The 26,243-nt window shown below is 44.0% G+C and overlaps 1 protein-coding gene across 12 annotated transcripts in view; it reads right to left on the bottom strand.

Annotated features, from left to right (window-relative positions):
• Positions 1-5,185: 5,185 nt before the first annotated feature.
• kirrel3b (kirre like nephrin family adhesion molecule 3b) overlaps positions 5,186-26,243 on the bottom strand; it is a 165,838-nt gene continuing 144,780 nt past the window's right edge. For 3 of the 12 annotated variants that reach the window (XM_037086752.1, XM_037086769.1, XM_037086840.1), the window contains 9 exons: positions 26,063-26,190; positions 25,493-25,619; positions 18,027-18,127; positions 15,093-15,303; positions 13,520-13,627; positions 12,927-13,010; positions 12,488-12,603; positions 11,654-11,740; positions 5,186-10,280 (listed from right to left, as the gene is read on the bottom strand). In XM_037086752.1, coding sequence (XP_036942647.1) covers positions 9,819-10,280; positions 11,654-11,740; positions 12,488-12,603; positions 12,927-13,010; positions 13,520-13,627; positions 15,093-15,303; positions 18,027-18,127; positions 25,493-25,619; positions 26,063-26,190 — 1,424 coding nt within the window. In that variant the 3' untranslated portion in view covers positions 5,186-9,818. The remainder of the gene's footprint in view (positions 10,281-11,653; positions 11,741-12,487; positions 12,604-12,926; positions 13,011-13,519; positions 13,628-15,092; positions 15,304-18,026; positions 18,128-25,492; positions 25,620-26,062; positions 26,191-26,243) is intronic. The other 9 variants (XM_037086759.1, XM_037086847.1, XM_037086782.1 and 6 more) reach the window with 7 other exon arrangements.

Consider the following 26,243-nt stretch of genomic DNA (forward strand, 5'->3'; position numbering starts at 1 on the left):
CAGTCTAATATGGAAAGCTAACATTTGATCAATCCAAAGTGCCCATGGTGTGAGTCCAGTCAACAGCGCTGGAACAAACAAGAGCAAACCTTAACACAGGGAAAGGTCATGGGATCAATATTTCATTTAAGATGCTCCCTGGGATTGACTCTGCAGCCGCCTTGTAATCAGGAGGGGAGATTTATTTATCTTAACTAACTTTAAATCCACATTCCTGCGGAAAGGAGGGGAAAAAAAAACAACAAAAAAAAAACCATTGTGCCACCTCGGTCGATTTTCAGTGCCCTCACGAGGCCATGAGATTTTCTTGTTTTATTTACCCCCCAGGACCTGGCAAGGAGCAGCTCTTTAATAACACTTCAGCTGTGGACTAAGCATCTATTAAGGAAACTTTGTAGAAGAAAAAAGGAAAGGATGAAAATCTAAGGATGAGGACAAATCCAAGGATAAATGTTTGTTTACTGCGAGGGATGCAGCATACACCTGTAAGTTGATTTAGTGAAAGTGAATTTCACGTGTTGATGTGTTTTGTTGATTGAAATGCACAGAGCCAGCTGCAGTCTTACTCTTTGGGTCCTTCTGAGCAACATAAAGCATTTCAGATTTTTTTTTTTGTGTCTTTGTCTTTTTAAACAATGCCCCCTATAATGATTTATGTGTTTATTACAATTATAGGTTATGAAGTCACATGCTCCCTCTGTGTGTGTTGTAATCTGAGCCTATTCCCTGAGCATGCTCTTGTTTTGGTAGCCAGGACAGCTGTGTGCCTGCTTTCCACATCAACAGCCTTGTAAGAAAGGTTCATACGTCACAGCTAGAGAAACATCAGGGTTTGGCTTCAAAATACCACTCTCGGTTGCCACGATCACAGATGGAGATGGTCCGACTTCCCAGGACAAATAGCAGGTTTTGGTCATGGCTGGAAATATCCCCAGGTGTCTTTAAAAAATATCCAGTGGTGTGACTCGGTCTGCAGTCAGCTGTCATGTGAACATGAACACACTATGTTTGGTACAAATGTCAATCTTAACTGCTAACATCATAACGTTGCGACTTGGCTGGATCTGAGATACGTGAGTGCACAAAATGGTGGCCAACTCTTGTTTCAGAGCTAAATGGTACACTAAAATATGGTTTCTGTAATCATTTCAAGAGGGAAAAAGGCTATAAAGGAGGGTTGTGTTGGTGATACAGTTTTCCCCATGACTATTACAGGTTGTGACAGTGCTTGTGTTACACAGTAGACCAGAGAAAGAACGCTCACTATCTGTAGAGCGCTGTGGTAATTTACTGCAGTTTGAAAACCAAACATTTCTTTCAGCGGCAACGTCACATTGAAAGCATTCAACTGGTGAAACACGAGTTGACGCAATGTGTTCAGTCAGTTTTGTACTCATCGCTAATGTTCATCAAAAAGATTATTACAAAACAGTTGTACGCAGTTTGCAGGAGAATTGGTGGTTGTTAGATGCAGGCAACAGGCCGCACCCCTCCAACTTCTCAGTGAGGTAACTAACTATTGATCATTAACGTTACAGGTTTTCCTTTTAGTGTTGAGTCGAATCAAATATTGCCAAATAAGCACTTTTCTTTCCCTCACTTTGACAACAAATCGTCCAGCATCATTCTCCAGGTTAACTCCTCTCATTTCCATTGCCTGATTCTGCTGCAACATCTTTACCTTATTGTTGTAGTCTCCATCAACAATAGCATACAAAAAGTAACAATAATGATAGTGTTACAGCAGTAACACTGACCACCGCAGCAAGCCTACTATAAAGTAACAGAATCCTGATTCATTTTTGATCGGCACTGCCAAGTTTTACAGTTTGATCCCAGTTTCGTGAGCAGTGTGTGGTTGGATGCCACCGTCTTTTTTCTTTTTTTCTTCCTTTCAGGTTAATTGCGAGAACTACTACTTGTATTTCTTTTGATCTCTAATTGCAGTGGCTGCTTTACATTTAACCTCTAAATGTCCCTGAAAAGGAACATGCTTTGTGATATTTCCAAATATCTGTCATTTAGTTAGCGGGGCATTTCATGTTTGCGGTGCTCACAGGAGTGGATGTGACTGTTTCGCAGACATCAGCACGTCCTCTGATTTAAATAATGCAGCCCTGCTGAGTGGAGGCATCGACTGGCTATGAGTGCTCAAATGCTACAAACCTGCCTGGCCTGAAAGATTTACCGACTTGCCAATCAAAGCCATGTCCAGGCGTGATGTGGAAACTAGATTTTCCAAAAACGCAATACCATGAAATAAGGATAATTACAACACATTTTATTAGTGTTTTCTTTACACATTCCCCTCCCCCTACCTGATGTGCAGTTAGCAGATTCAATTTTATATTCCTACTTTAGGCATCTACCTCAAGATGTTCCTCGAACAGACAGATGCTGCTTGAGTGAGTTTTCCTCTGAAACAGCTGTCCTTAATAAACAAATGGCTATAAAGGAGGCATTTCATAGGCAATTGCATCAAGGAAGCAGCAGTGTGGAGTTTTGTTTCAACGTGTCACTCAACTCACATTTCAGCTTGCTATTAGACCATATGGTTTACAGTTTGGAGAACATAAACAAGTTTGACTGACAATCCAATGAGACAGTCGAAGCGGGGAGAAAAACATTCAAATCGGAATGTAAATGTTGGCTAACGCACAGCAGTGTGATGACCTCAACAAAAACATGTTAAGTTTTGTTGGATACATCCCTTCGCCTGTGTTGTCGAGTCTGCTGCCTCCCACTACTTTCTCCCTCACATCGTGCGGATACTTGCCTCAGACTATTTTATAATGGAGTGCATCGGTGCACCAAACGCTTAGTCTGCCATTCGTTCTAAATTTGTGCCTTTGTTAAATTGGATTCCAAATGCAATTATCTGCCAAGGTAATTCATGACAGAGTGGCCCGCCGTAACAGCTCATTTGAAAGGATGCGGAGTCATTTATGTGTCATTTTGGAACAATACTGTATCTCTTGGATGAGGTGAGGCCCGTGGGGAGCACGGCAAGCTTTCTACTTTGTCAGGAGAGGCAGGAATGAGTGATTAGTGCCATCCAATAACTAGTTCCAAGGAGAGCGTTTAAAGCGATACTGTAAGCAAATGTCTGGCCTAGATCTGCTTGGTAATGAGTTGGATCTCTATGATTAGTCAAATCCATCACAAATGGCGCTATTTGTATAATGTTTGCAAAACATTTTTTTTTTCTTTTTTCACTCAGCAACGAGAAGCTTTTCCAGGGAAATCATGTTCTTGGCAGATGGATTCTCAATATCAAGACCAGACTGGTTATAGCTCTTGCTTTGAGGTAACCTTAAGGAGGCACGGAGAGTCCTTTTGTCTGTCTGGGTGCTGGTTTGATGTGCAGCGGTGAAACGCTTACTTTCTTTCCCCCCTCTAAGCCGCGCAGCGCTCACAAATCAGAGAATTGTTTCTGATGCGGGGCTTCAAGAATTCTACGTTTCCATGCGGGCTGCAAGTGGATTAATCCAGCTAAAGAGTAATTGCCCCTGCATTGTATTGACTCTATGCATGAGGGAATTCAAATCACTTTTAAGTTTCAGTTGTGTAGGATTGGAGCCAGTCCTTGAGACAGGCTAAGGTGTTTATGTGATTTCATTTAATTTGGAGTAAGACTGCAACGGTCCTATTAATGGATTAAAGGGCTGCTTGTAAATGTAATGATGTGAATCTGCTGACTGCCTGCCTGGGAAAATATCAAAGGGGGGAAGTAAATAAACAGCGGTCTGCCCTCTCTTAACAAATACTGTAAAAGTGTGCTCGAGCCAGGCACAAAGTGCTCAGAGTGGCTGATCAGCGGCCGACTGCGAGGCAGCGATGGGGATGAATCAGGCGTGTGACTGTGTGATTGTTTCTATTCTTGTGCCGCCACAGTGGTAGGCTGCAGCTCTAAGTAAGCTGTAATTCTACACCCCCTTATTAAGCATCCTCTTAATTTCTTCCTCATTCTGTCATGGAGAATGAGGATGATGTAATTGGTGCAAAATCACAAAGAAAAAGCCCCAGTAAGTGAGTTTGTCACAGGATATGACGTTTTAAGTCTACTAGCCAGCAGTACCTTTAGACATTTGTTGACACAGTGAAAGCCAAAAGCAGCAGCAGAAAAAAAAAAAAATGTAAAGATTATAAGTAAGGATTATATATATGCATAACAGTAGGCGATTTGTTATTATTTGAATGGTGGACCTGTTTGTTTCATTCACCCACAACTCCCCTTATGCAACGGAAATATACTTTATGTATACAAATGCACATGTATTATTTCAAAGTTCTGAAAGTTTAGTTCATTACATTTTGTAATTTTCTTGAAATATATTGGCAACACGTTGGGTTGTCAAATATATTAGGGTATTTTTAACACATTATGTTATGTATTTCAGTTTATGTCAATAAGCTCAATGCTTGCTGAAAAGGGTCAGAGCCTTGTTCATGGCCATTAATCCTAACTCGCACAAAACTCAGTTAGACAAAGGATCAGTGATTCAGGCAGACTAAACTAACGTAGTCAATGAAACAACCCCTCAGTCCCCACATGCTCTCTTCTATTAGGAGATGGAGAGTGGGGACCCACTGTGCAGCAATTGCTGAATGGAGCAAATGGTGCATAGTAGTTTGATATGAATAGTTTATCAAGTTTTATGAACAAATCAGTAGATTCCAACAAAAAAAAAAAAAAAAATCTCACATTTTTATGCAAAATGTGCCTGCCGGGCCTGAAAAAACAAAGCAGCACATCAGCCAAATCTCTGTCAAATTTGAATCAACACATCAGTTGAAATATTTGGCCAGCATCAGGAAATATCTGTGAATGAATGATGATCATGAGAAATCGTTAACAATGGGTTAAGACCAGAAGACAGACTTGCGCTAGACCACATTGTGGGGGATCTATGGCAAATGTGAACTGGTTCATTTTTTGGACTGTGAACTTCACAGTGAACAGAAAAAGTGAGATCGCTGGAATCTGTATGAACTGAACTTTGAGCCGGCTCCTGTGAAGTGTGAACATGTGTCCTTGTTTCCTTCCACTGAGCTGATGTGGAATGTCTCAGCATGGCTGTTAATCATTTATATCTTTTCCCTGAACATTGTACATTGTCCTGTAATATTAATGATGCTGCTTATTTATTCTCACTGATAGACAGAAGTGCAACATACACACGAACTCAAACATCAGTTTTATTCTCCAAATATACAGAGCAAAAGCATCATAGATTCACAGACCAGTACAGTTAAAATACAACCATTTTTCTTTTTTTTTTTCTTAGATACAGAGGGCCACTGCCTGAAAATAGTGGTTTACCCAGTAGAATTTACATGTTGTTTTTTTCATTACAATTATGCTTATGGTTCACTATTTATACAAACTCTTGAAATGACCTTTCTAAGTTAAGTACTCTTTTTAGACCTGGGTCATGTAGTATTTGCAAACCAGTTCACTTCATTTGGAGTCGTGAACAAGTCAACCTATCACAGAGAGGCATACTCGTTTGACTTGCAAATGCTTGTCTGTGATTCTTTCACTTATCTGTGACTTATGGGGATTCAGTGCGTTTTTTTTTTTTTGTTTTTTTTTTGCAACGTACGGTGTTGCAAAAAATAAAACCGCGCTGACTCCCGGTGTGCCCTGCTCGTCGAACCCGGAAGACTATTTGCAAATACTAATGGCCCAGGCCCTTTATCCTTGTAGTTGTTTGTTATTAAAGTACTAACAAGGTATTGATTGGTAGAAAAGAAAAGTGAGAGAGATAGAGATAGACAGTGACAGAGAGCATTTACACAGTAAAGAAAAGGGCTTTTTCTTTTAAATGATCAATTCGACGCTTCAAATGGCACCGTCCCCAATGTGTTCCACTGTGGACAGCAACACCTATCACACGATGAGGGAGACTTTGAGAAAGCCTTATGTAAACCACCCGTTGCAGGCATAGGCTAGATACTGGCAGTACGAATGTTCAGCAATTCTTTATGCAGTTTCTTCCCAGCTTACTCAGACCGAGCGGAAAGTTTTGTGCGGTAAACAAATGTAATATAGCCTGTGGGCAGAGGAGCCTTTTACAAGCCGGTCTTCACCTCGCGCTGTTTATAACCCCTCTCTCTTACCCCCGAAATGTCCCGTGTGCTACAGGCTAGTCTTTAGCATCTCTGAATAATAGACTGCCCCGCGTCCTGCCGCCATGAAAGGCGTGCTTTGTTTTATGAGGGAAAAGGGCAGCAACCCCTTGTAATTGTTCTGGGTCTTTGTGTTTATTCATCTGTTATGCCCTGGCATCTGTGCGCCGCTCGTAGCCAGGCAAAAAGGCCCCGCCAGCACCAGCCGGGGAGGCGTTCGCAGGTGAGCAGGGCAGACTTTGTCCCCACATGGGCTTTGATTCCCAAAGACTGACATGGCACTCGCATCATGTGGCGCTCTCATGCCCACTCTGGCTGCTGCCACGGCTGGTACGGGACAGAAGGCTGGCCCATCAAATATTTATCTGTTTGCTGTGCAGTGTGCAGATTCTCTGGACTGGGGAAATGCATTATGTTTGGATCAGCTGCATCAGATAAGTAAAACTGGACCCTTTGGACGGGAAAGCAAATTTGTTTTGTTTTTGAGGGAGAGACGGGCTGCGTGTCCGCGCTGTGATAAGTTTCGAATAGCGAGCACTTTTGACACCGTGGATGTAAACTGATGCATAATATATGCAAATAATAACAAAAAACTGAAAACCGCTTCTTGCCCTTTGCAAACTAGCTCAGACTGTAATTGACTGTGGCTGATATCAGGGCAAGAGTGTCCTCCTGCACTCATAAATGTTGAGAGAAATAAATAAGAAATGGAGCAGGCTTACTTGACAGTCATCATGGTGCCAAATGCAATATATTGCTGGGCATCTGGGCATCTCTCAGAAGGGCTGAAGGTATAATAACCTCTTACTGCATCGCACTTCAAAGCTGCAGCAGCTAAGCTCGGCTTCTCATCCTATAGCCTCCTGTGTGCTCGGTGCGCGGAGTCTGAGTCTTCCCCATGAGATCCGGGGGAAGAGAAACTGCTCGCACAACCCTTTCATGTAATTTGCGAGGGACAAGTAAGGTTGATGAAATTTTTTGGAAGGGAAACAAAGAGAAAATGATTGTCTGTCGTGCAGTTGTTGATGCCATGTGGATTTGTTGAGCTCTAGTATAATGAAATCTGACTGAGGAAGAAAGAAAAGCCAGGGAAAAAATTATATACAGAGAAAGACAGAATTAGAGATTTATATACAGTCTGCTAAGTGCCAAGCTGGATTATCAGCGTTGAAACAGAGCTTTTTGTCTTAAGCTGTACAATGGGCGCCAATCCATTTGTAAAATTAGAGTCCAAACCACTGCCACTCAAGTGGAAAACCCCATTCAACTGCTTTGAATATAATCATATGTAAAGTGCTTACAACAACAACTTGCTTTTGTTGGAAGTGCCGCGCGTGTTTTTTTTTTCCTCCATGGTTTTAGAAGCAGATTTCATAGTTTGAGGCTCACTTCATCCCAGCTGACAGCTGCACTATGAAAACAAAACAAAAAAAAACTACATAATTAGATTAGATATATTGTAACCTAATATACTTTCTGTCAAGTTTTTTGTTTGATTCGACAGAAAGCAGAAGTGACACTGACAGTGCGGGCCACCGTTTTTTAGGTTTGTTTCACAACAAGCAAGCTGTTATTTCCCAGGAACGCGTCTTTACCCTTCAAGGATCTGATCAAATAACAAACAAGCTGATTCTATAAAGTACAGCTGGAACAAACCTTGAAATACAAAGGATGTATGAAGCTTTTGATGGCTGAAATCAAATGTGATGTAATGTATGATGTAGCTAGGGCTGTTGCAGAAATGTTCCATGCTTCTGTGAAGGGCTGCCCTTCAGTCAGTAGAGGCCTGCTTTAAGGAGACAACACTCTGATCACAAGCTGTCCTACCTTGAGGTCCGTATTTAACTTGGCACAGGGTGCTAGCATGGTAGCGTCCTGATTAAAATAAAGTGAAATCATTTTTGCCAACTTGCTGTACAGTATCTGCTCAAATCGGCATGAGGTTTCTTACTTTTCGGTGCTGCAAAACAAAAATTTTCGAGCAAAAACCCCCCAGTCCCCACTTTGTGTTCTGCCACGGAACACGCACGGCGCATTGACTCACGACACTCCTGACGACGAGGCTCACTTTTAAATTTCACATGGAGTATGAGTGCCTGTGTAGCTGCAAGTTAAATCCCTACTCTCTGTCCCTACTCTCGGCTAAAAGAAAAAAAACAACAAAAAAAACAAATACAGCGTCAGTGATTAAACAATAAATCCAATTTCATATATGTCACACACAGTGCAGAAAAAACAGAATGAAATAAAACAATGCACTTGAAAACGAGTCAGTGCGCCACCATCAGCTCCACAGTAGCCAAAAAGAAACGAACAGCGGACAGCGAAAATAAAAACAAAAAAAACCAACACATTTTCTAAATTTGCTTTTCGTCGCCCTCGATGGCCGGCACGATCACAGGTAGGTATGCAGTCAGGATGCGCTATGCTCTAGTGTCAACGGTGATATTGACGACGGCAATGGGATAACCACACAATAAAGAAGCCCGGCTAAAATATGTTTACATTTCACTGAACAGGTACCCTCATGTATATATGGCTGATGATCTGCGGCGTGAGCGGGAGGAGCTCACAACCGCAACACGCGCTGCAGTTTGTGGGCTTTCCGGCGCGCGTGCCTCGGAGCTAGAATTGGTGCGGGAACACCGTGGCGGATCCAGCCCTCCATCGACAGAGGAGCTGATAGTGTATGCCTATCTCGCTTAGTCAAAGTTTGTATTGACACAGTTCAAACATACCCTCAAGGCAAAGTAGATATGGACAAGAAGAGGAGCTCGCGTCTCATTTAGAGTCCTCCGTGAGGAAAAAACAGAGTCAGAAATTAGAAGCTAGAAAAAGAAATTACAGTCACATATGTACACTGATATTCTTTATCGCAGAGTGTCACAGCAAAATAATGACTCAGGGATTTAAAATGAGATCTCAGCCCCTCTTTATCTGCCCAGCGCTGTGGCCCAGATACCGCTGCGGGGAGGGAAAAGACAGCCATTCTCTCAAACGTTCAATCGTCTGTGGGTACATGGAGAAAGTTTTCTTCCACCTACACAGGAGACCAGTTTCAACAAGAGAAGCTTCACATACAGTGTTTGAAGGGGAGGTGGGGGGAAGGGGGGGCGGCGTTATCGCTTTAACAACTAAAAACCACATGCACATTCATTTTTGTGCTTCAAACTACGAGTGAGCAGCAGGACATTGGCTCACACTCATTATCGCGCCGTTCGTGCTGAGTTTTTATGAATGACAATCTTCAAAAGGCAAAAAAAAAAAGAAAGAAAAAAAAAAACGGTCTCTGCCATGGGAGCTGATTGTCACACAAAGCCTTGTGGTATTCCTGTCCTCTGCAAACAATCCCACTGGAGAATCCAAGTAGTGAATGTTCAAAGTCCAGGCTTGTGTTGGCAAATAACCTCTCTGTGGCACAATTCTGCTCATGGGTTAAAAAAGGAGGCGGTTGATGGGTTAAGCAGGAGGGAAATATAAGGCTTCTTGATCCACTCTTTTTTGGACATTGAGAAGTCTCAACAAGTCACACAGTGTGTTAAAGCCAATCAGCCTCTGCATCTCCAGGTGTCCAGAGGAAACAGTAACCTAGTTACTCTAGGGGCTCCTGGGAGCTGATTCTGTCACAGTTTTTACAATCCTGGCTGCTTGTTACACCCCGTTCAAACACCCTCCCAGCCTGGTGGTCAGACGTGGGTCTGCATGCGCTTCTGCAGCGGCCGGGTGAGGTCTGAGTTCTGCGAGGAGGACTGGGAGTAGTGGGAGGAGGAGGAGGCCGACGCCTTGCTGTCTTTGTCGAACTGCACGTAGCCGTCCGGCTTACTGTAGCTGCTGACGCTGCTGTCACACTGCGTGTCGATAAAAGAGCTGGAGTCGCTGAGTGAGCCGCGCTGGAACTCCCGCTCGCACAGCTCAATGGAGCTGCTGCCCATGCCCAGCACGAAGCGCTGGCTGTAGTCGTACAGGCGGTTGGGACCTGCTCCCAGAGTGGAGTAGATGTTGGTGAAGGACATGCCCGTCGGTACTCGCTGCTTGCCCAGGGTACCTGTGTTGGTGGGGTTCCTCACCTCGGCGGACTGATTGCCAGCCATGGTAGGCGTGTGGTGCTCTTTAAAGGTGTTGACACTGTAGTAGCCATTAGTGGGGTCCTATTGAAAACACAGGAAAGACAGATTGTAAGTGGTAAATGGTCAGTGTCATGGCTACCCCTAATTAAAACAGGACAAAAAGGAAAACAAAATCACTCCTTTGTCTGTATGGATTTAATGTGTAAAGCTTAGGACCCAAGGTCATTCTGCAGGTAATTACCATTCACATTTGTGAATAAATAAGGAAACAGGCTGCCGTGCACATCATGAGAAAAACAGTGCTTAGTGCTTGGATTTAGTCAGCCCCCATGCTAACCTTTAAAGCATGTTTCTTGCTAATTAAACAGGCCTTGATTATTCATAGTTTGGCATCTAACGTGTCACTGCAAAGTTCACTCACATACCAGCCCTTAATTGGGCCTAAACGGCTCGTAGTGTCTGTGGCTTCATGTGTGCCCCGAAATGGCTTCTGAGGGTACGGCTGTGACACTTGTTTGTCTGCCACGCTGCAGGCGCTGTGCTGTTGCTAAGGGTCCGGCTAGGGCGTGCGCGCCCGTGCGCTATTTCATGTTTCCTCGCGTGGATGGACGTGAATGTCAAGCACGGCGAGCGCGGTGGCAAATCCCAAAAGAAGAATGTTCATAATGGGAAAATGAGAGTGGCAACCTGAGAGGATCCTCGTTATGCTTGTCATTATCAGACAGCAGACGGAGGGGGATTGTTTGTGTGTGGCCTTTATCTCTTGTTCACCCCCCCCCCCCCCCCCCCCCACCTCTCGCCTCCTGCTCGCTGCCATTAACGAGGATCAAAAAATCCCGGCCCTAGAGGGAGCAGGTAAGCAGGCGGACACAACAGAGGACCACTCGAGGGAGCCAACGGCAACACTGGTTCGGACAAGATGGCGTGTTTGTCCGCACAACGGGTTTTTGATTTGACAGGTGAGGCATTCATGGGAACAAATTGTTGCTTCAAAAGAAAAAAAAAAACAACTCAATTTCAGATTGAGTTTTGAATAATGACACACTGGACCACCAGTGAAAGATGGTGAAAGATGCTTCTGAGAGAGGATAATCAGCACGTCTTCCTCCCCGTCCAATATGTTCTCCAAAACCCGTAATTAACACCTTAAGTAACTTAAGTAACAGCTGAAGGGCCAACCGGCCTCGGATTTGTTGAACCACTCTTGATGAGAGTCTAATTAATAAAAATCAGACCTCTAACAGGAGTCATTTTGCCTCCGGATGCGTCCTCGGAAAAAAAAAAAAAATCACGTGCAGCAGGAGAGGGATTAATGCTTTTCCAGCTATTTTTGGTCCCAGAGCTGAAGACCACCCTCTGCCCCAAAGGTGTCCCATCCCTCTCTCTCTCTCTCTCCAACACCACCTCTTGCGCTCTCGTATTGTCGCCTCCCCATCGCCGCTCGTGAGTCGTACCTTGATGTGCTGGTACTCCTTCTCCTCCTCTTGTAACACCTCCAGCTGCTTCAGGACCGACTCCTGCTGGAACTCTCCTCTCTCAACCTGCACGGAAAATCAAGCAGAGCATACTAAGAGTCTGTGTGGCCTCTGAATCGCTTCCACTCGGAATGAAAAGAGACATTTTGAGATGGAAGGATTTAAGATTTTTTTTTTTTTTTTATCACTCGCTCTGCTATTTTATGATATCAATCAGGTAGCTTCACCTTCACTCGGAGCTGGCAGGGAGCATTAATAATGCATTTATAAATATCTTTTATTTATCTTTACAAAATGCAGATTTGTAAGGTGGGTAGGCTCATTTCCCCCGCACTGACATCAAGTGCCGACTGTATGAAGTCTTTTTGAAAGAAAAAAATGTAATCCGAAAAAAACGCACACTGCAAATAGCCCAGCCCTGGAGCAAGCGGCATGAAAACCAAAACACTGGTACGGATCGAAAGAGGAAACAGTCCTTTGTATGTCTAGAAGGCATGTAGATACAGAAGCACACCCACGGTAGGATTACCCAGTATGCATCAGCATCTCCATAGTTACAACGTATTGGGGTTTGCTCTGCTTGTTGGGCTGGTCGCATCGTATAGGTAAATACAGCCCCTTCACTTCGACTGCAGCTTTATATCTACATGCCTCTCTGTTCTGCCATTACTGTCCATGCAAGAAAAATGTAATTCACACAAAGTGCCAAAAACGTTATGTTACAGTCAGATCAGGAAGGGCATGCAAAATAAAAAATATTATTCTAAAAACAACAACAACAAGAAGTGGAAAGTAGTATGTTGTGACACTCACACTCACCATCAGCTGTTTCATGGAGGTGTGCTCTTCGTTTTCGCGCGCCGCGTTGTGGTCCTTGTGCACGATCTCCACCCGGATGTCGTTTTTCGCCGACACCACTCCCTTCAGATCTGGCAGAGAACAGGCGAGACACATGCATCTCAATAAGCTGAACAAACAGCGTTCTGTATTTGGTGACTTTATCATTTCTCCCCGTGCAGTCTGCAGCATTACGGAATTTAGCAAGAAAAGATCCCCGGGTTTTTGGTCTGTGAGAGCTCTCCACCCCCCCGTTCCCCCAGAAAACAATACAAAGCATTATTAATCATTTGCTTCCTGCCAACACAAGATTATCTCTTTTTCTGCATACATATGCAATCTCACACAGCCTTTCCACGGTGGCTCATTCTGTTCGGGATAATGCTGATGATACTGTCATATAACAAAGTCTTACTTTCTGTCTTAATTTTGCTTGCAAGTTCTCTCTGGTGAGCACAGATGGAGACGGGCAGTGAGGGCATAACCAGGTGCGCTTCCTCTGTAGTATACAGACAATAGACATGCTGAAGGGACCAGTAGCACAAATTGGGTGTTGGATAGAGACAGCGCCTGACTGTCTCTAACCTGAGTCACTTGGTACATGGGTGGGTGGCAGTGAGCATAACGCAGGATGTAAATAGCCTCACAAGCGAATGCAGCCAGACTGAGATTGCATGAAATGAGCCCTTATTACAATCTGGCTATCTGCGCACCACAAAAAGATGTCCATCTCCGTAAGTGATTTCATCTTCCATTAAGTGTGACACCATGTTCCAGCAATTCACATTGTCACAGCAGCGTCTTCAAGATGTCCCTTTTCTTTTCTTTTTTTTTTTTTCCGCAGACAACCAAAATTGCTTAACCCTAAGAGCAGATTCTTCTCTCGTGACTGTTAGTTAAATCAATATCTGCGTTTGAAGAGATGGACATTTTATTTGTGTGCTTGGGGGCGATACAGTACTTTGACATGCATGCTTCAGTGGAAGTGCCATGGGCAGGGAGACGTACTTCTCTGGGAGCGGGTGCAGCAGAACGCCCCGATGGTGCCCATGAGGACGATGACGGCCACGAAGGCTCCCACGGCGATGCCGATGATCACCGCCACCGGGAGCGATTCTGCGGAGAGAGAGAGCAACAAAGAGGAACGTCATCCCACAATCTGACGGCACACACGTTTCAACTGTGCGGGGCACGCGGCGGAACGCACACAACAGCGCACACAGCCGTAATGAAGAGGCAACCGTTCTCTTTCAGGCACACGCATGCACCGCCTCTCCTCATCTGCCCCTCTCTACGCTGTCTCTGCAGCAGACAAGAACTGAGGGAAGATTTGCTATATTTTATCCCTCTAAGTGGTTCTGACAATATCCCTCAGGCACAAGGCCATGCAATAAAAACACGCGGGCACAATACCACAGGAAGAAACAGCTCTGCGCTGTAGGTCCAAATAACAGCAAATACGGAGGAAAAACTACACTATAGTTATCAGCGAGCTGGAACATTTTTTCTGACCAGTATTGTCCTATTCTATTGTCTAATAACTTTTAATTCACACTCATTTAAGCCGAAAGAAGAATTTCACCGAAGGCTTTTATTTTCTTCGAGTGTGGGCGCTCGTCTGAGCACAGCCACGTCGGTGTGCCTCTTGCGTTGGATGCTGCATTTGTGACGAGGAGGAGATTAAAACCTGCGTCTATATGCTCCCCCGACATTAAAGGTCCTCATTAAAGCACATTTAATGATCTGAGTTACCAGCCCACGTTTATGACCTTCTCGCATTTTAAACAAATGCAAAACAACCAAGTGCTCTGCCCACACCATTAAAGCCTATTTAATGTCTTCATTGATCAATGTCACTTTCACATAAGCAGCTTATAATTTATCGTTTGTGATAAGTGGATAGAAAACACAGCTTCCCCTGACGGCGGAGGGGAAAAGGTCGACGGATAGAAAAAAAAAGTATTCATGTTCGAGGCAAAAGGAATGGAGAACGTTTTAAGTAACTCTTCTGCATAAGGGAAGCAGAATGTTTGTATTCAGGACACGGTCTGTGCGAAAGGTCACCAATTCAAATTAACAGCAAGTTGCACTTTATATTAACCCGGAAAACTAATTTGTCAGGGAATGTACCGGTGTCATCACCACATTTACAGTACTGTACATCAGAGTGCAGGCCATGCAGTGGAAGCTGCAGCTGGAAGTGATAAAATGTCAGTTTTGAACACATTATTTCTTAAAGAATCTGAAAGCTAATCTCGAATGTTGTTTATGTAAATCAAAGCCCTCCATTCAAACATTTAACACATACAGATACGCTGAAATCTGTGTCAATTTTAAACATCTATTCCAGATTTGTATTTGTTATTGTGCATCAGCTATCAATTATTCATAAGTGATTCGTTATGAAATCCTTCCCTGCACCCATACACAATAGCACATTAATACAGAAACCCAACCGCACATTCAAATATGGGGCTAAGGTCGCAGCGCAGGCACAGCCTCAGTCTACCATCTATCACTGTGTGCTGCAGGGAACCACGGTCACGTGATCTGAAGAAGAGGAAGGTGGAACTTGTCGAACCTTGGCTCCCACCTTGTTCCTTAAGGCGTATGATCTCGGTGTCGGAGCCAAAGCTGTTCCACGCCGTGCAGTTGTAGATGGTCTGGAAGTCGGCCGGGACGATGTTGCTCATGGTCAGCGTGGAGATCACTCCTTCTTCTGTGGTGACGGTCTCCACGGTGTAGCGGCCGGACGTTCCAGACTCCAACACGGTTTCCTTCCATGACCAGGCCTGGAAAAAAAAAAAAAAAGAAAGACAGGGTGAAGAGTTGAATTGTGTGCCAAGCAGACGTGCTAGCAGTGTGGCTCCATGTATGAAAATCTCTGCCTGTCTGTAGGGCCACCGTATGTTTCCAGGTTTCAGTGAAATTTGACAAGGCCTCCTGAGTCCGGTGATCGCCATTTTCTATTCCCGATTGAACGATTTGAAGACTGCAACCCTTGCAATGAAATTTGGTTTATTTTTTAGTATATCGGCATGCCTGAGCACAGCCCACGGAGTCAGTGCCGTCATTGAAGACTGTTCTCTAGTTATTCATTTGCAACAAGTTTTGTTGAGGATGATGGAATGACGACGAAACCTTGAAACGTCCGCTTGTACACTTTTCTGTGTTTTTAGTAACCTATAGCTAACAAGGCTGCTTCTTTGGTCTTTCTTTCTTTCTTTCTTTGGTCGAGATAGCGAACAGAAGAATAGAAAAACTTGCTAACAATGACCCTAACAAACACTGGATTGGCCTGCAGTATTCAAGAGCTGACCAAGCCAGCACATAGCCGTGCTTCGCAGGGTTACCCATTGTTAACCAGTAGATCCTCCTTTCGAAGGGTGCCCAAGTTCACTGGCAGGGGTTAACCAGGAGGGTCTCGGGTGATTCTTGCACTACGGACGGCACCTGTATGTTGCAAACGGTTCACATCTCCGTGGAGATGTGGTGCACAGCGCACATAATGGTACACATCTCCATGGAGATGCACGATGACCATGAACGGATGAACCTAGTGCTCAGTAATAAATGGACACCTATACGGTGTTCTGTTATAAGCTGGTACTAGTGTCAAAAGGCTACTTCTGCATGGTACAACTAAGAGTTGGGAATACGCTAACAATGTTATATTCTGTTTTGGTTAAAACACTTGAGAACATTGTGCTATGGGTAAAAATGTTGCGGCTAAAATGTGTTTGTTTACTAGCCATTTGCTGCAGTTCATCTCTGTTTGACAAGCTGCCAGCTGACTGAGATATCGCTGGCATCTGTAGACTGAGCTAATGTCTGATAGATAATTGCAAACTGCATGTACTCCAGGCACATCTCTTCTCACCGTGGTGTTTGTAATACTGTGCTTTTTGGATTCTGGCTGTTGTGCGAGTGAAAGCAAGCATTTGCAGAGCAGCGCTCTGGGAGACGAATATGAGAAGGCAGGGAGAGCGATACTGTGTGTTAATTAGAATACAGCACATTATTGTGATGGCAAAAACAGCAAGATTGAAAGTTCTGTAAAATAAAAATACAGGTATTTTTGTTATTTCAGTGTTACAGAATTTGGATCATTTGAGGTTCTTGCATGTTATGAATTAATAGCAGGAATACTGGCAGTTTGGGGGATTTTTGCATAGGCTCTTTGGAAAGTAAGTGTGTGTCTTATTTGTAAAAGTATATAAATTGGATCTCACCGCGTAAACATGTATTGTTCTTCACGCCTGACTCTTCAAAATGATGCAATGCTGGATACACGGCACGGTGTATTGGTGGATGTGAGCGATGCTAAGCATTTTTCTTCAAAAACACTGGATAACAATAGCTATTTTGCATATACAGGATTTATTTATGCAGTGCTATTATAATGTAACACGTACCGTTTAGTGGCTGCTTTTGTTCGAAGCGTCTTAGCGCAGGCTTGCTTCGGGTGACCGTGGTGAGAATTCCATTTTTCGCTCTCCCTGATTTTTAACTAACGATACGACGGAAATGTATTAAAGAGCGAGAACGACAAAATTGGTTTCCAGAGGATAAACAACACATTCGACGTCAAGCTTGGAAGAATGGACAGGTGGCTTAATAGAGTTGTGAAGTGCAGTGTTACATTGTTACAAATTTTGCCTTGGCTCAAGTGCTTTCAATTTACTCCGAGGCGAAAGCACACCGTTAATTGACTGCTAGGATACAAAGTGAATAATGTGAAGAGCTTTCCTTGAAGTTACTCAAAAATCATTTCCGCGGAGTGTTTGTTTTAAATGAAGTGATGTTTTCATCTGTGAGGAGACCGTAAAGCCCTTTGGGAGAGGTGTGTGATTTCTGACCACTGGCTTGACATCACCGCATCCAAACACTCACATATATCATATCTTATCACATGGAGCAAAAGAAAGGAACGACGGGCCGATGCTTATGGGTGAACATTAACGACGACCTCCGCGTGCACCAATCTCAAATGATTCTGGTGTTAATTATGTCGCTTGTTCATGCCGGACATCAGTATAATAAAAAACTGTGGCAATTAACCACACGCTTATGCACACACTCGCATGCAAACTAATAATAATCTCAAAGTGAGCTCAGACAGTAGGCTGTTTATATAAGGTCCATAAATCTTAATGGGATCGGTGCTAACAGAGCATAAATGTGTGTTAAATGGGAATCTGAGCCATTCAGACTTTTCATGCCCACCTTTTCATCGCAAAACAAATGATGGAGCTAATCCTTTAAAACCCCTTCAACTTGTCTTTCTCTTTACCTGCCCGTGCTGTCCACGTGTAGCTAAAAGATCGATAGTTCAGTCAGGCATTTTCATTTCAGATATGAAAAAACTGGAAATAATTTGCGTTGTTCAGCTTCCACAGGTCCAGAAAATACCTGTTCGAGCATTGCAGTGCTGGATGTGTCCTTGCAATAACATTAGGTAGAAGTTGGCACTAAGATGAAATCAGAACAAAATAAATAGCCCAGATGTACTTACAATGCGGTCCGGAGGAGGCGTACTTCGGATGAAACATTTGATTTGTCCTTTCTCTCCGTGTAAAGCCTGCTGAGTCTGGGTACTGGAGATAGTAGGTGGCCCTGAAAAAGAACAGTCGTAAAAAAAAAAAAAAAAAAGTTTTGAAGATGAGTCACAGAAATTGAAACATGAATTATTAAATTCATTTTCACTTTCAGGTCTTATGACAATTCTGCTCAATCGAGTTTTTGAGGTACATTATATTCTCATTGCTCTCTTGTTCCGAGCAGTAACACCTGAAGTGTTCAGTAATTTGGGACTCCTGGGGAAGATTATATTGCAGTGCGATATGAACATGCCTCATCCCTCGGCACAATCTACCCAAGGACACGCCAGGACTGAAGGAAGGGCTTAAGTGGGGGCCCAGACCTCATTCTGGTTCAAGAAAATTGTTGATTTATGGCCGGCTTGATTTCTCCCATGGAGAGAGGCGTTGCTGGAGAGTGCTACAGCGATTCTTTGGAGAGTATTTAGGACTGCAAAGATGTAAAATAGAAAAAATACCACTGCGGTGAAATGAGACACTTGTCCGCTTTATCTCCTCAAATCAATTTGCTTGCAGCATATTTGATCCCTGAACCAATAGGTTAGCAAACAAGTAAACACTGAGCATCAGCGCTTTTGCACAATCCAGCAGTGACTTGTATGAATTAATAACACAGAACATCCAAACTCTGTCCAACAAAATGTGTTTCTTATCACGTTTGTAATGCATTGCTCGTATTGTAACTGTAAACACATCTTTATGAGCTTCAAAATTAGTTGTGGGGAATTCAGATTTCTCCCAGATGAGCCCGATGAGCCGATGGAAGGGCTTGATTGGAATCATAATCTGTGTAAACAGTCCAGTCAACAGGAGCTGCAGGTACGGACTTGGAGCCAGCGTGTGTTAAACCTTGGTCGGGCTACAAGATCTCATCTGACAAGGGCAGCTCGGCCTAAACGACTGGTCTGCTTGCCATCTGGCCCGGAGGCTGTTCACGCCAGGTGACAGCACTAATATGAAGACAAGATGTCACACATGACCCAATTCTGTCTTTCAAGTCTAGATCCCGCCTTTGGTCTTGAGGAGCTCACTGTAAGTACGATTCCAGCACAGCAACATTTCAGAGGTTGACATATTGACATAAGTAAATGCAACTACAGTATGAGAACAATGCTATGGAGATAGATAGATAGATAGATAGATAGATAGATAGATAGATAGATAGATAGATAGATAGATAGATAGATAGATAGATAGACAAGATAAAAACACAGTGGCCGAAATACAACGTCAGAACCAATCAGTTACCGTCTTTAGCTTTTCATTAGCTTGTTTCAAATGACCAAACCTACAAATGCAGATGTCTGTTTATAAAGATCACAGCCGAAATTACCCAAGCAGCAGAGGGAGACTGTGTCTGGATATCCGTTATCTAAAAAGCCCCGAAACACTGGCTGCTGCCGCCAGACCCTCTCCCCCATCGTTGTTATCCAAGAGAATCATTATTATTATTTTCAGCTGGCTGTTTCCATCATCACTGTGAGATGTCAAATTTGGAGCCAACGTAATCAATCATGTCTGGAAAAAAAAAAAAAAAAAAAAGGAAACATGTGGGCTTCAATCGGCAGTTTTCAGTTTGTTCACAGTAAGTTCGGCAAATTTTTCAGACCCTCGAGACGCACTGTGGAGATGATTCAATTCAAAATCATACACAGGCAAACTGACATTCCCTCCTTCTCTGCGTTTAGATTCTTCGGTTCAGCTTGCAATCCCAAACTGACACAAAAAAACAACTCAAGGCTTCCATTTTTTTTTTTTTTTTTTTTACAAGGCCCTTAAAAAGCAGTTAAAATCAAACATTTAGCGCGTCTCCTGTGATGGTTAAGGTTAAGAATGTGGGTTTAAGGGGGTGGCAAGTGAGGCAGCTTCTTGATAAGGGAGACGACTCGCTTCTCCGCCAACTTCCCTCAAACTCCCGCTCTCTGCCATCTCTCTGACGATACATAATTGCAGTTTATTACCTGTCTCTTATTAAAATGAATTAGCATTTTAATGAGACTTTGCCAGATGGCGTCTTGGTATGCTACTGGAGGATGCTGGAAGGCTGCTACTGCTGCAAAATGAATGCTGCAGACAATTTAAGAAATAATGTATTGAAAGCTGTTCCTCTTTTTCCACTGGACTGCCAACATGTAGCAGCAGTAAAAGTACAACATGCGTGCGCTTTAGGTCCTTCTTTTTTTATTAACTTGTGATTCGGAGATGAGAGGTAAGTTTCGTAAGAGCTGCAACTGTCAAAACAAGATCAGTTACTCGCAGGCTGCAAAAGGCTGCTGGTAGTGACTGGGAAGGATCTATTTTATGGATCAGAGCTGCAAATGAGGAATATAATTAGATAGCTTTATCTCACTGGCTCAGCCTGGGTTGAAAGTGTGTGCCCGTGTGTTTGCCACTCAGACTATGTGATCAGAGCACAAACACGTTGGTAGCAGGGAGGTGGGTGGCACTACAACATCAATGTTAGCAGCAGGGGAGGTAATCAAAAATGTTGGGTGCAATGTTTTTTTTTTTCCCACTCATTCATTTGAGGAGGTGTTAACTCTAGAGTGGACATTGCAATCTGATTACACAACATCGATGTGGGAGTCGAGGAAAAGAAAAAAAAAAAAAAAGGCCAGGGCTCGCGTTTCCTTCCTAAAACTGAGGCATCCGCTTTGAACAGGGGCTTGACATTTCCCCGCTACCTCGGCGCAGCCCTTTTGATTTGCCTGTTTCTCTTTTGTGATAAAAGAGAGCATGAAACAGCTAGAGAGCGACTCGAACAGAGGAAAAAAATAAAAATAAATGTCTGATGTGGTCACCAGTGGCCACATTTGCCATTGGGAGAAAGCCACGGTGAGTGAGGGGACGGCAGTGATATGTTGAAATTGCCAACCAGAGTCAGTTCTTGTTCTAAATATTTTACTAACTGTAATAAATTAAATATACCACATTCAGCTTTTGCTACATACTTCTTAAAATGCTTTGAAAAAAAAAAAAAAAAAGCAAGATTGAGAGTGTTGTGCCAAAGGAGATTTTAAATATTTAACCCGATACTTTGTGTGTTTTAGTCGTCTCACACAGTCCAGTCATACTGCAGCGTGTCCACACATAAAGAGGACAAAGCAGTCGGACACATTTCGGTTAGCGAGAGTGACTTTATTGTTATAAAGTGGCTTGTTATCGTCCGTGCTAGCCTATAGCAACATTAGGGGGAATCTTCACGCTGTTTTATCTCGGCATTGCTATATTAGATTACCAGCAGCAGGTCAGAGTGGGGCCGCAACACAAATAATTTCAGCTTCATCTCTAATTGGTCAGCCGAGGTACAGCTATCATATTTACTCCTGCAGAACACACACTTTTCTGCCCTGAACGCTCTGACAGCCCGGCTGCATTTTTGCCTGTTTTGGCTCAATACATCTTTACAACAGGGACCGGAATGTATTTTCTGCCTGTCTCTTTCCCTGCACGCAGTGTGAGCCATACGGCCCTCGCTTCACACTGTGAAATACATTTACAGTAATAACTCCGGACAGATGGCACAGGCCAAAAGCCACCGGATTAGTCCCCGGCCAAAATCAGTGCTTTATCTGATTTTTACAACTTTATAGAGGCGCCGAAAAGCACGATTTCAAGCAGTATTCGCAAACAGTCTCAAGTCTTCGCGGTACGGACGAATTGGAAGAAAACATCAACATGAAATATCTGGATCTGCCTCAGAAAGCAAGCATCTTGCTTGCATTATGTTATATATGTATACAACTGTGTATTTAAAGTAGGAACATTAGTCATGGAAAAGAAGAAAAAAAAAGTTGTTCTTTCGGGGAACATTCTTCAGGAATTGGATCTTAGTGAGTGAAGCAACTTGTGTATAATGAGGTTCGGATTGGCTGGCGATACATTGTGAAGAACACCACTGGCAATTTCAGAGTGCAGATGAACACAACTGAGAAAAATCCTGGACAAGATTTATGTGAAGAATTCTCTTTCTTTATTAGCATGAGTTGAAATAACGTCTGCGGCGTGACTCCCTCATTATCTGTTCAGGTACCGATAAAGTTGATGCCTACTGATTATTATCAGTGCGCGCTGACCTCTAACGTGCTGCCTGTTTATTTATAGACTTCCTTTCCGCTTCATTGGATGTACGAAGGAGGCTTTCTCGACCATGGTGTCCTCCCTGGACACACAGAGGACACCTTGGAGCTGCTGACCTCGGGGCTGCTGTGCTCCAAAAATCCCTGTAATCCACCGTGAACACGCCTAAACTTCTGAATGAACCTCCCTGATGGAAAACTTTTAGTTGTTTAAACATAGTGAGAAAATATATAAAGATATTATTTGCATTTAAAAAAACAGAAGAGACAGGTACAAATAGAGAGGAAAGTCGGTTCAAAGTCTTGCAGAAAGCCTCGCGGATCATATCTCACTGCGCTCGATTTTTAGCCGGTCAGATGAAGTGCGCTGCATCTTAAATGCAGTTTTCTCCTTCATTAATTTGCACTTTTCTTTCTTATACGGTGTTATTGCCAGTTTAAAGCAGGCTGGAATGCTAATTAACTAGGCACATACAGGCTGTCTAGAAAGAGAAACAGCGGGGAAAAAGAAAAAAAAAAAAGATCTATAACAACCCGGCGCTCTGTGGGATATTGTGGGATTCTCTGGCCCTCCCTCTCCCTTACTGTGGTAATGGGCTTTCTCTCCCTAGGCTGCCCGAGTACTGTGCGTGTGTCATTATACATACTGCTTTGCCCAAAGACACACACACGTGCACACACACACACACACACAACCACAAACGGCCGCACAGATCTACTCGCACTCGTGGATACGTTAATTAATATGTATTGCGTGAATATATGGCTCTTAAATATACACAAGCTCAATCCTTCCAAGCATGTCAGATAACTTCTTGCCGGAGTCTGGAAAAAGCCATGCATATATATTGTGTGCCATGTATAAATAATCACACGCATGGACGTGCACATGCCCCCCCCCTCGCCTTCCGCCCCGCCCAGTCATACATGCAGCCACTTGATGGCCACATATGAAATGCTAAGGAGCCTTTCCATCCTCAAAATGTTTGACTAGAGTAAGCAATACGTATCCATTAGTGTCTTAAACACAAACTGCCTCCCCTGCTAGCTGTTTGATTATAATTAAATTACATTCTTCCCCCGGGGAAAGCAGGAATCCTCGTGTCTGCGTGGAGTTGCCACAGTGGGAGCCGGTGACACGCGACGGCGGGGAAGAGAGGGAGATACAGAGGGAATGACAAATTATAAACACATGTAATTTTAAACGACGACATTAAAGGAATCTGTTGGGGGGGGGCGGGGGGGATGACTGCGGGGAAAACAAACAAGAAAGAGCAACGATCAGACACCGTTCACGTCGTGGCATGCGCAAAGTGGGCGGCCTGATGTTTGCTGTATCACGGCCGTCCGAACCCAAAAGCCTGCCCCGGCCGCGGCGTTAGCTATTCGCTGTCGGATTCAATTGAGTCCCGCCGACTGTCGGTGGTGCTGGATGTATAGGCTGAGGAGAGGAGAGGAGAGGAGCGCCGGCATTCATCAGCAGTTGGAGACACTGGCACAGGACAATCAATGAGCCTCGGGAGAGAGAGCTACACGCGCGCCCGCCACTACTTCAACCGCAGTGTTTGCACTTTCACAAGTTTGACAATCTGATTCGCCTCAAGGATCGGGTAAGAAATGACTCAGGGTTCCTCATGTGGTTTTCGGGGGAGTGGGGAGAAAAAAAAAGCAGATGATTTTCAATTATTCAGAAGGGTAAAAAGGGAAGAGGCCTTTTGAATGTCAAACACCGATTCGTGCGGGGAGGGCGCGACGATGCCAAAAGGCGAGGAGACGAATACACGCACATAAAAGAAGACAAGAAGACATCCAGACCTCGCCTGAGTGAAGTCTGCAGAGACTAAATAAACATGCCATTTTAGCTTTGTTGCATTGTTTCCCAGTGTGCTCGGAGTTGTTTGTGTGGTGTAATCTTTATTAAAACAATCTATCTCGTCTCTCTCATGGCATCGTTTTGGAAAGCAGCACAACCTCAGTAGCTGCAAGAGCAGGGAAGGGATGGATCAAAATAAACTGGAGCGCTGAATATTGTGCATTCTGTTTACGTATTAAGGCAGCAGACAAAGGATGCCAGCATAGGTTTCGCTATCAACAGAACGGGAGACAATAGAATTAGTCATGATTCTTCCTCACGCCTCTTCTGCCTTGATTTCCGCTGAATTCCTGGTTGAGGAGCCGGGGGGGGGGCTCGCTGCAGTTCATAGAAAGTCACGGTTCTGATCTCGTGCTGGAGGGAATACTGGTATCCCACTCTCCCTCTGATATGCAAAGCTCGTGTCGGGTTTTGAAAAGAAAATCTTTACACACACTGTTTGCTACTTGATGTATCCTCATCCCCGAAATCAGCGCCAGCGTTGCTTACAGGCAAACTCTTTTGTTAGCTTTGGAAACTGTGCAACGATACACTGTCAGCATTAACTCTCGACATCATCTCGCCAGCCGCTTTAAAAAAAAAAAAAAAAAAGGAAAAAAAAAACCCCTCTCTAGTTTTTTCGCTCCGTTTTTATTTTTTTTTTCTTTCTTTTTCCTTTCCTTCACATTTGGCCCGGGTTTCTTCAGATGGACAGGGAGAAAATAAGAGCCATGTAAATTCCACAACTCTGCCACGCCGAAGCATGCTCCCTGAATATCAAGTGCTGATAATGAAGTCATTTGTTTGAGAGTTGCCAGGTCTCCCACCAAGGCTGGTATTCATTAGTCAGTCAGTGCCTCCGAAAAGGCAGCTTCCCTGTGACTCACGCGGAATATAATTAACATTTAAGTGCATTTCACATGTTTATGAAATGTGCGACCATATCTTGAAAAGACCAATTCTATGTTTACGGCTCCATAGGTTTAAAAGGCTTCACGAGGATGAGAGCTGATGAAACGGATCTGTTATGTCACATCACCTTTGTGTGTGTGAGGGGGAAAATTAATTTGCACAGGCACGCCATGTGCCACATCCTTGTGCAGTCTGAGTGTGTGCGTGTCGCGGGGCTTGTGTTTTGTTTCTATACCTGCCAGGTAAAATTAGCCGCGTCTCCAAGAAACTGCTACACCGAAAAGGAGACTACAGGAGAGGAATAAGGCTGCGTATTCTGTTGGAGGGCTTTTGTAAACCACAGAGGAGGCAGAATACTGACTCCCTTGACGGATTGCTTTCTCCTTGCCGCCGTTGACCCCAGACATCAAGATTCACACTTTGTACGTGGATGCAGCTGACAACTTTGCGGGTGTGCATCTGTGAGCCTATTTGTGCGAAAAAAAACAACAACAACAACAACAACAAAAAACCATACAGCATTAGCAATATAGCTCACCGTTGACCGTGAGAGAAACCTCCTTCTCGCCTGCTCCTACACGCGGGACCACGGCGCGGCAGACGTATTTGCCAGCGTCCTCCTGCCTCACCGACTTCAGCGTCAGGAGGTTCTCGTTGCTGAGAACCTGCGGGCGACAGAGTCAAAGATCATCGAATGCAATGACAGCAAATGCACCTTTGCGTCCCGACATTGCAACAAGGCAGTGCGATGGGGGAGAAAGGGAAAGGCGGCACATTGAACATTTAATACCATAAAGGGCACCTCTCCTCAATTATTAAAATCCAATTTAGGGCCTGAGCTCAGTGGAGTAAAGGAGTTGGCTTCGGCCTTTGATGTTGACAAAAGGGAAGGTGGAATGAGTCAGAATTTTGGATCGAATCAACAGATCTCATGTGAGAGCAGGTCACATAGAGGCTGGGACCTTAATGGCCTCAGAATCTCAGCTTTAATAGACTTTTAGGAAAGTCTAGAATGCCGGCCTCATCAGAGAGGAGCAGCTTTTGTGAGCCGCGGCAGCAGCATGTGGCTGTTTATTAAACAGGTGGCGGTGCAGATCAGTACACTCACCACCCCGGATCCCCTCTTCATCCACACTATGGTTAGCGAGGGGTTTCCTGTCCAGGCGCAGTTGAACACGGCGTCAGATCCAAGATCCACCTGCAAGGACTGAGGCTCGGCAGCCATGCGGGGACCAACTGTTGAAATAAACATCATTAACCGTTTATGAGTCATCCATAATCAGGCATCA

The sequence above is a fragment of the Acanthopagrus latus genome, chromosome 2 (genome assembly GCF_904848185.1).
Source record: "Acanthopagrus latus isolate v.2019 chromosome 2, fAcaLat1.1, whole genome shotgun sequence".
NCBI lineage: Eukaryota > Metazoa > Chordata > Actinopteri > Spariformes > Sparidae > Acanthopagrus > Acanthopagrus latus.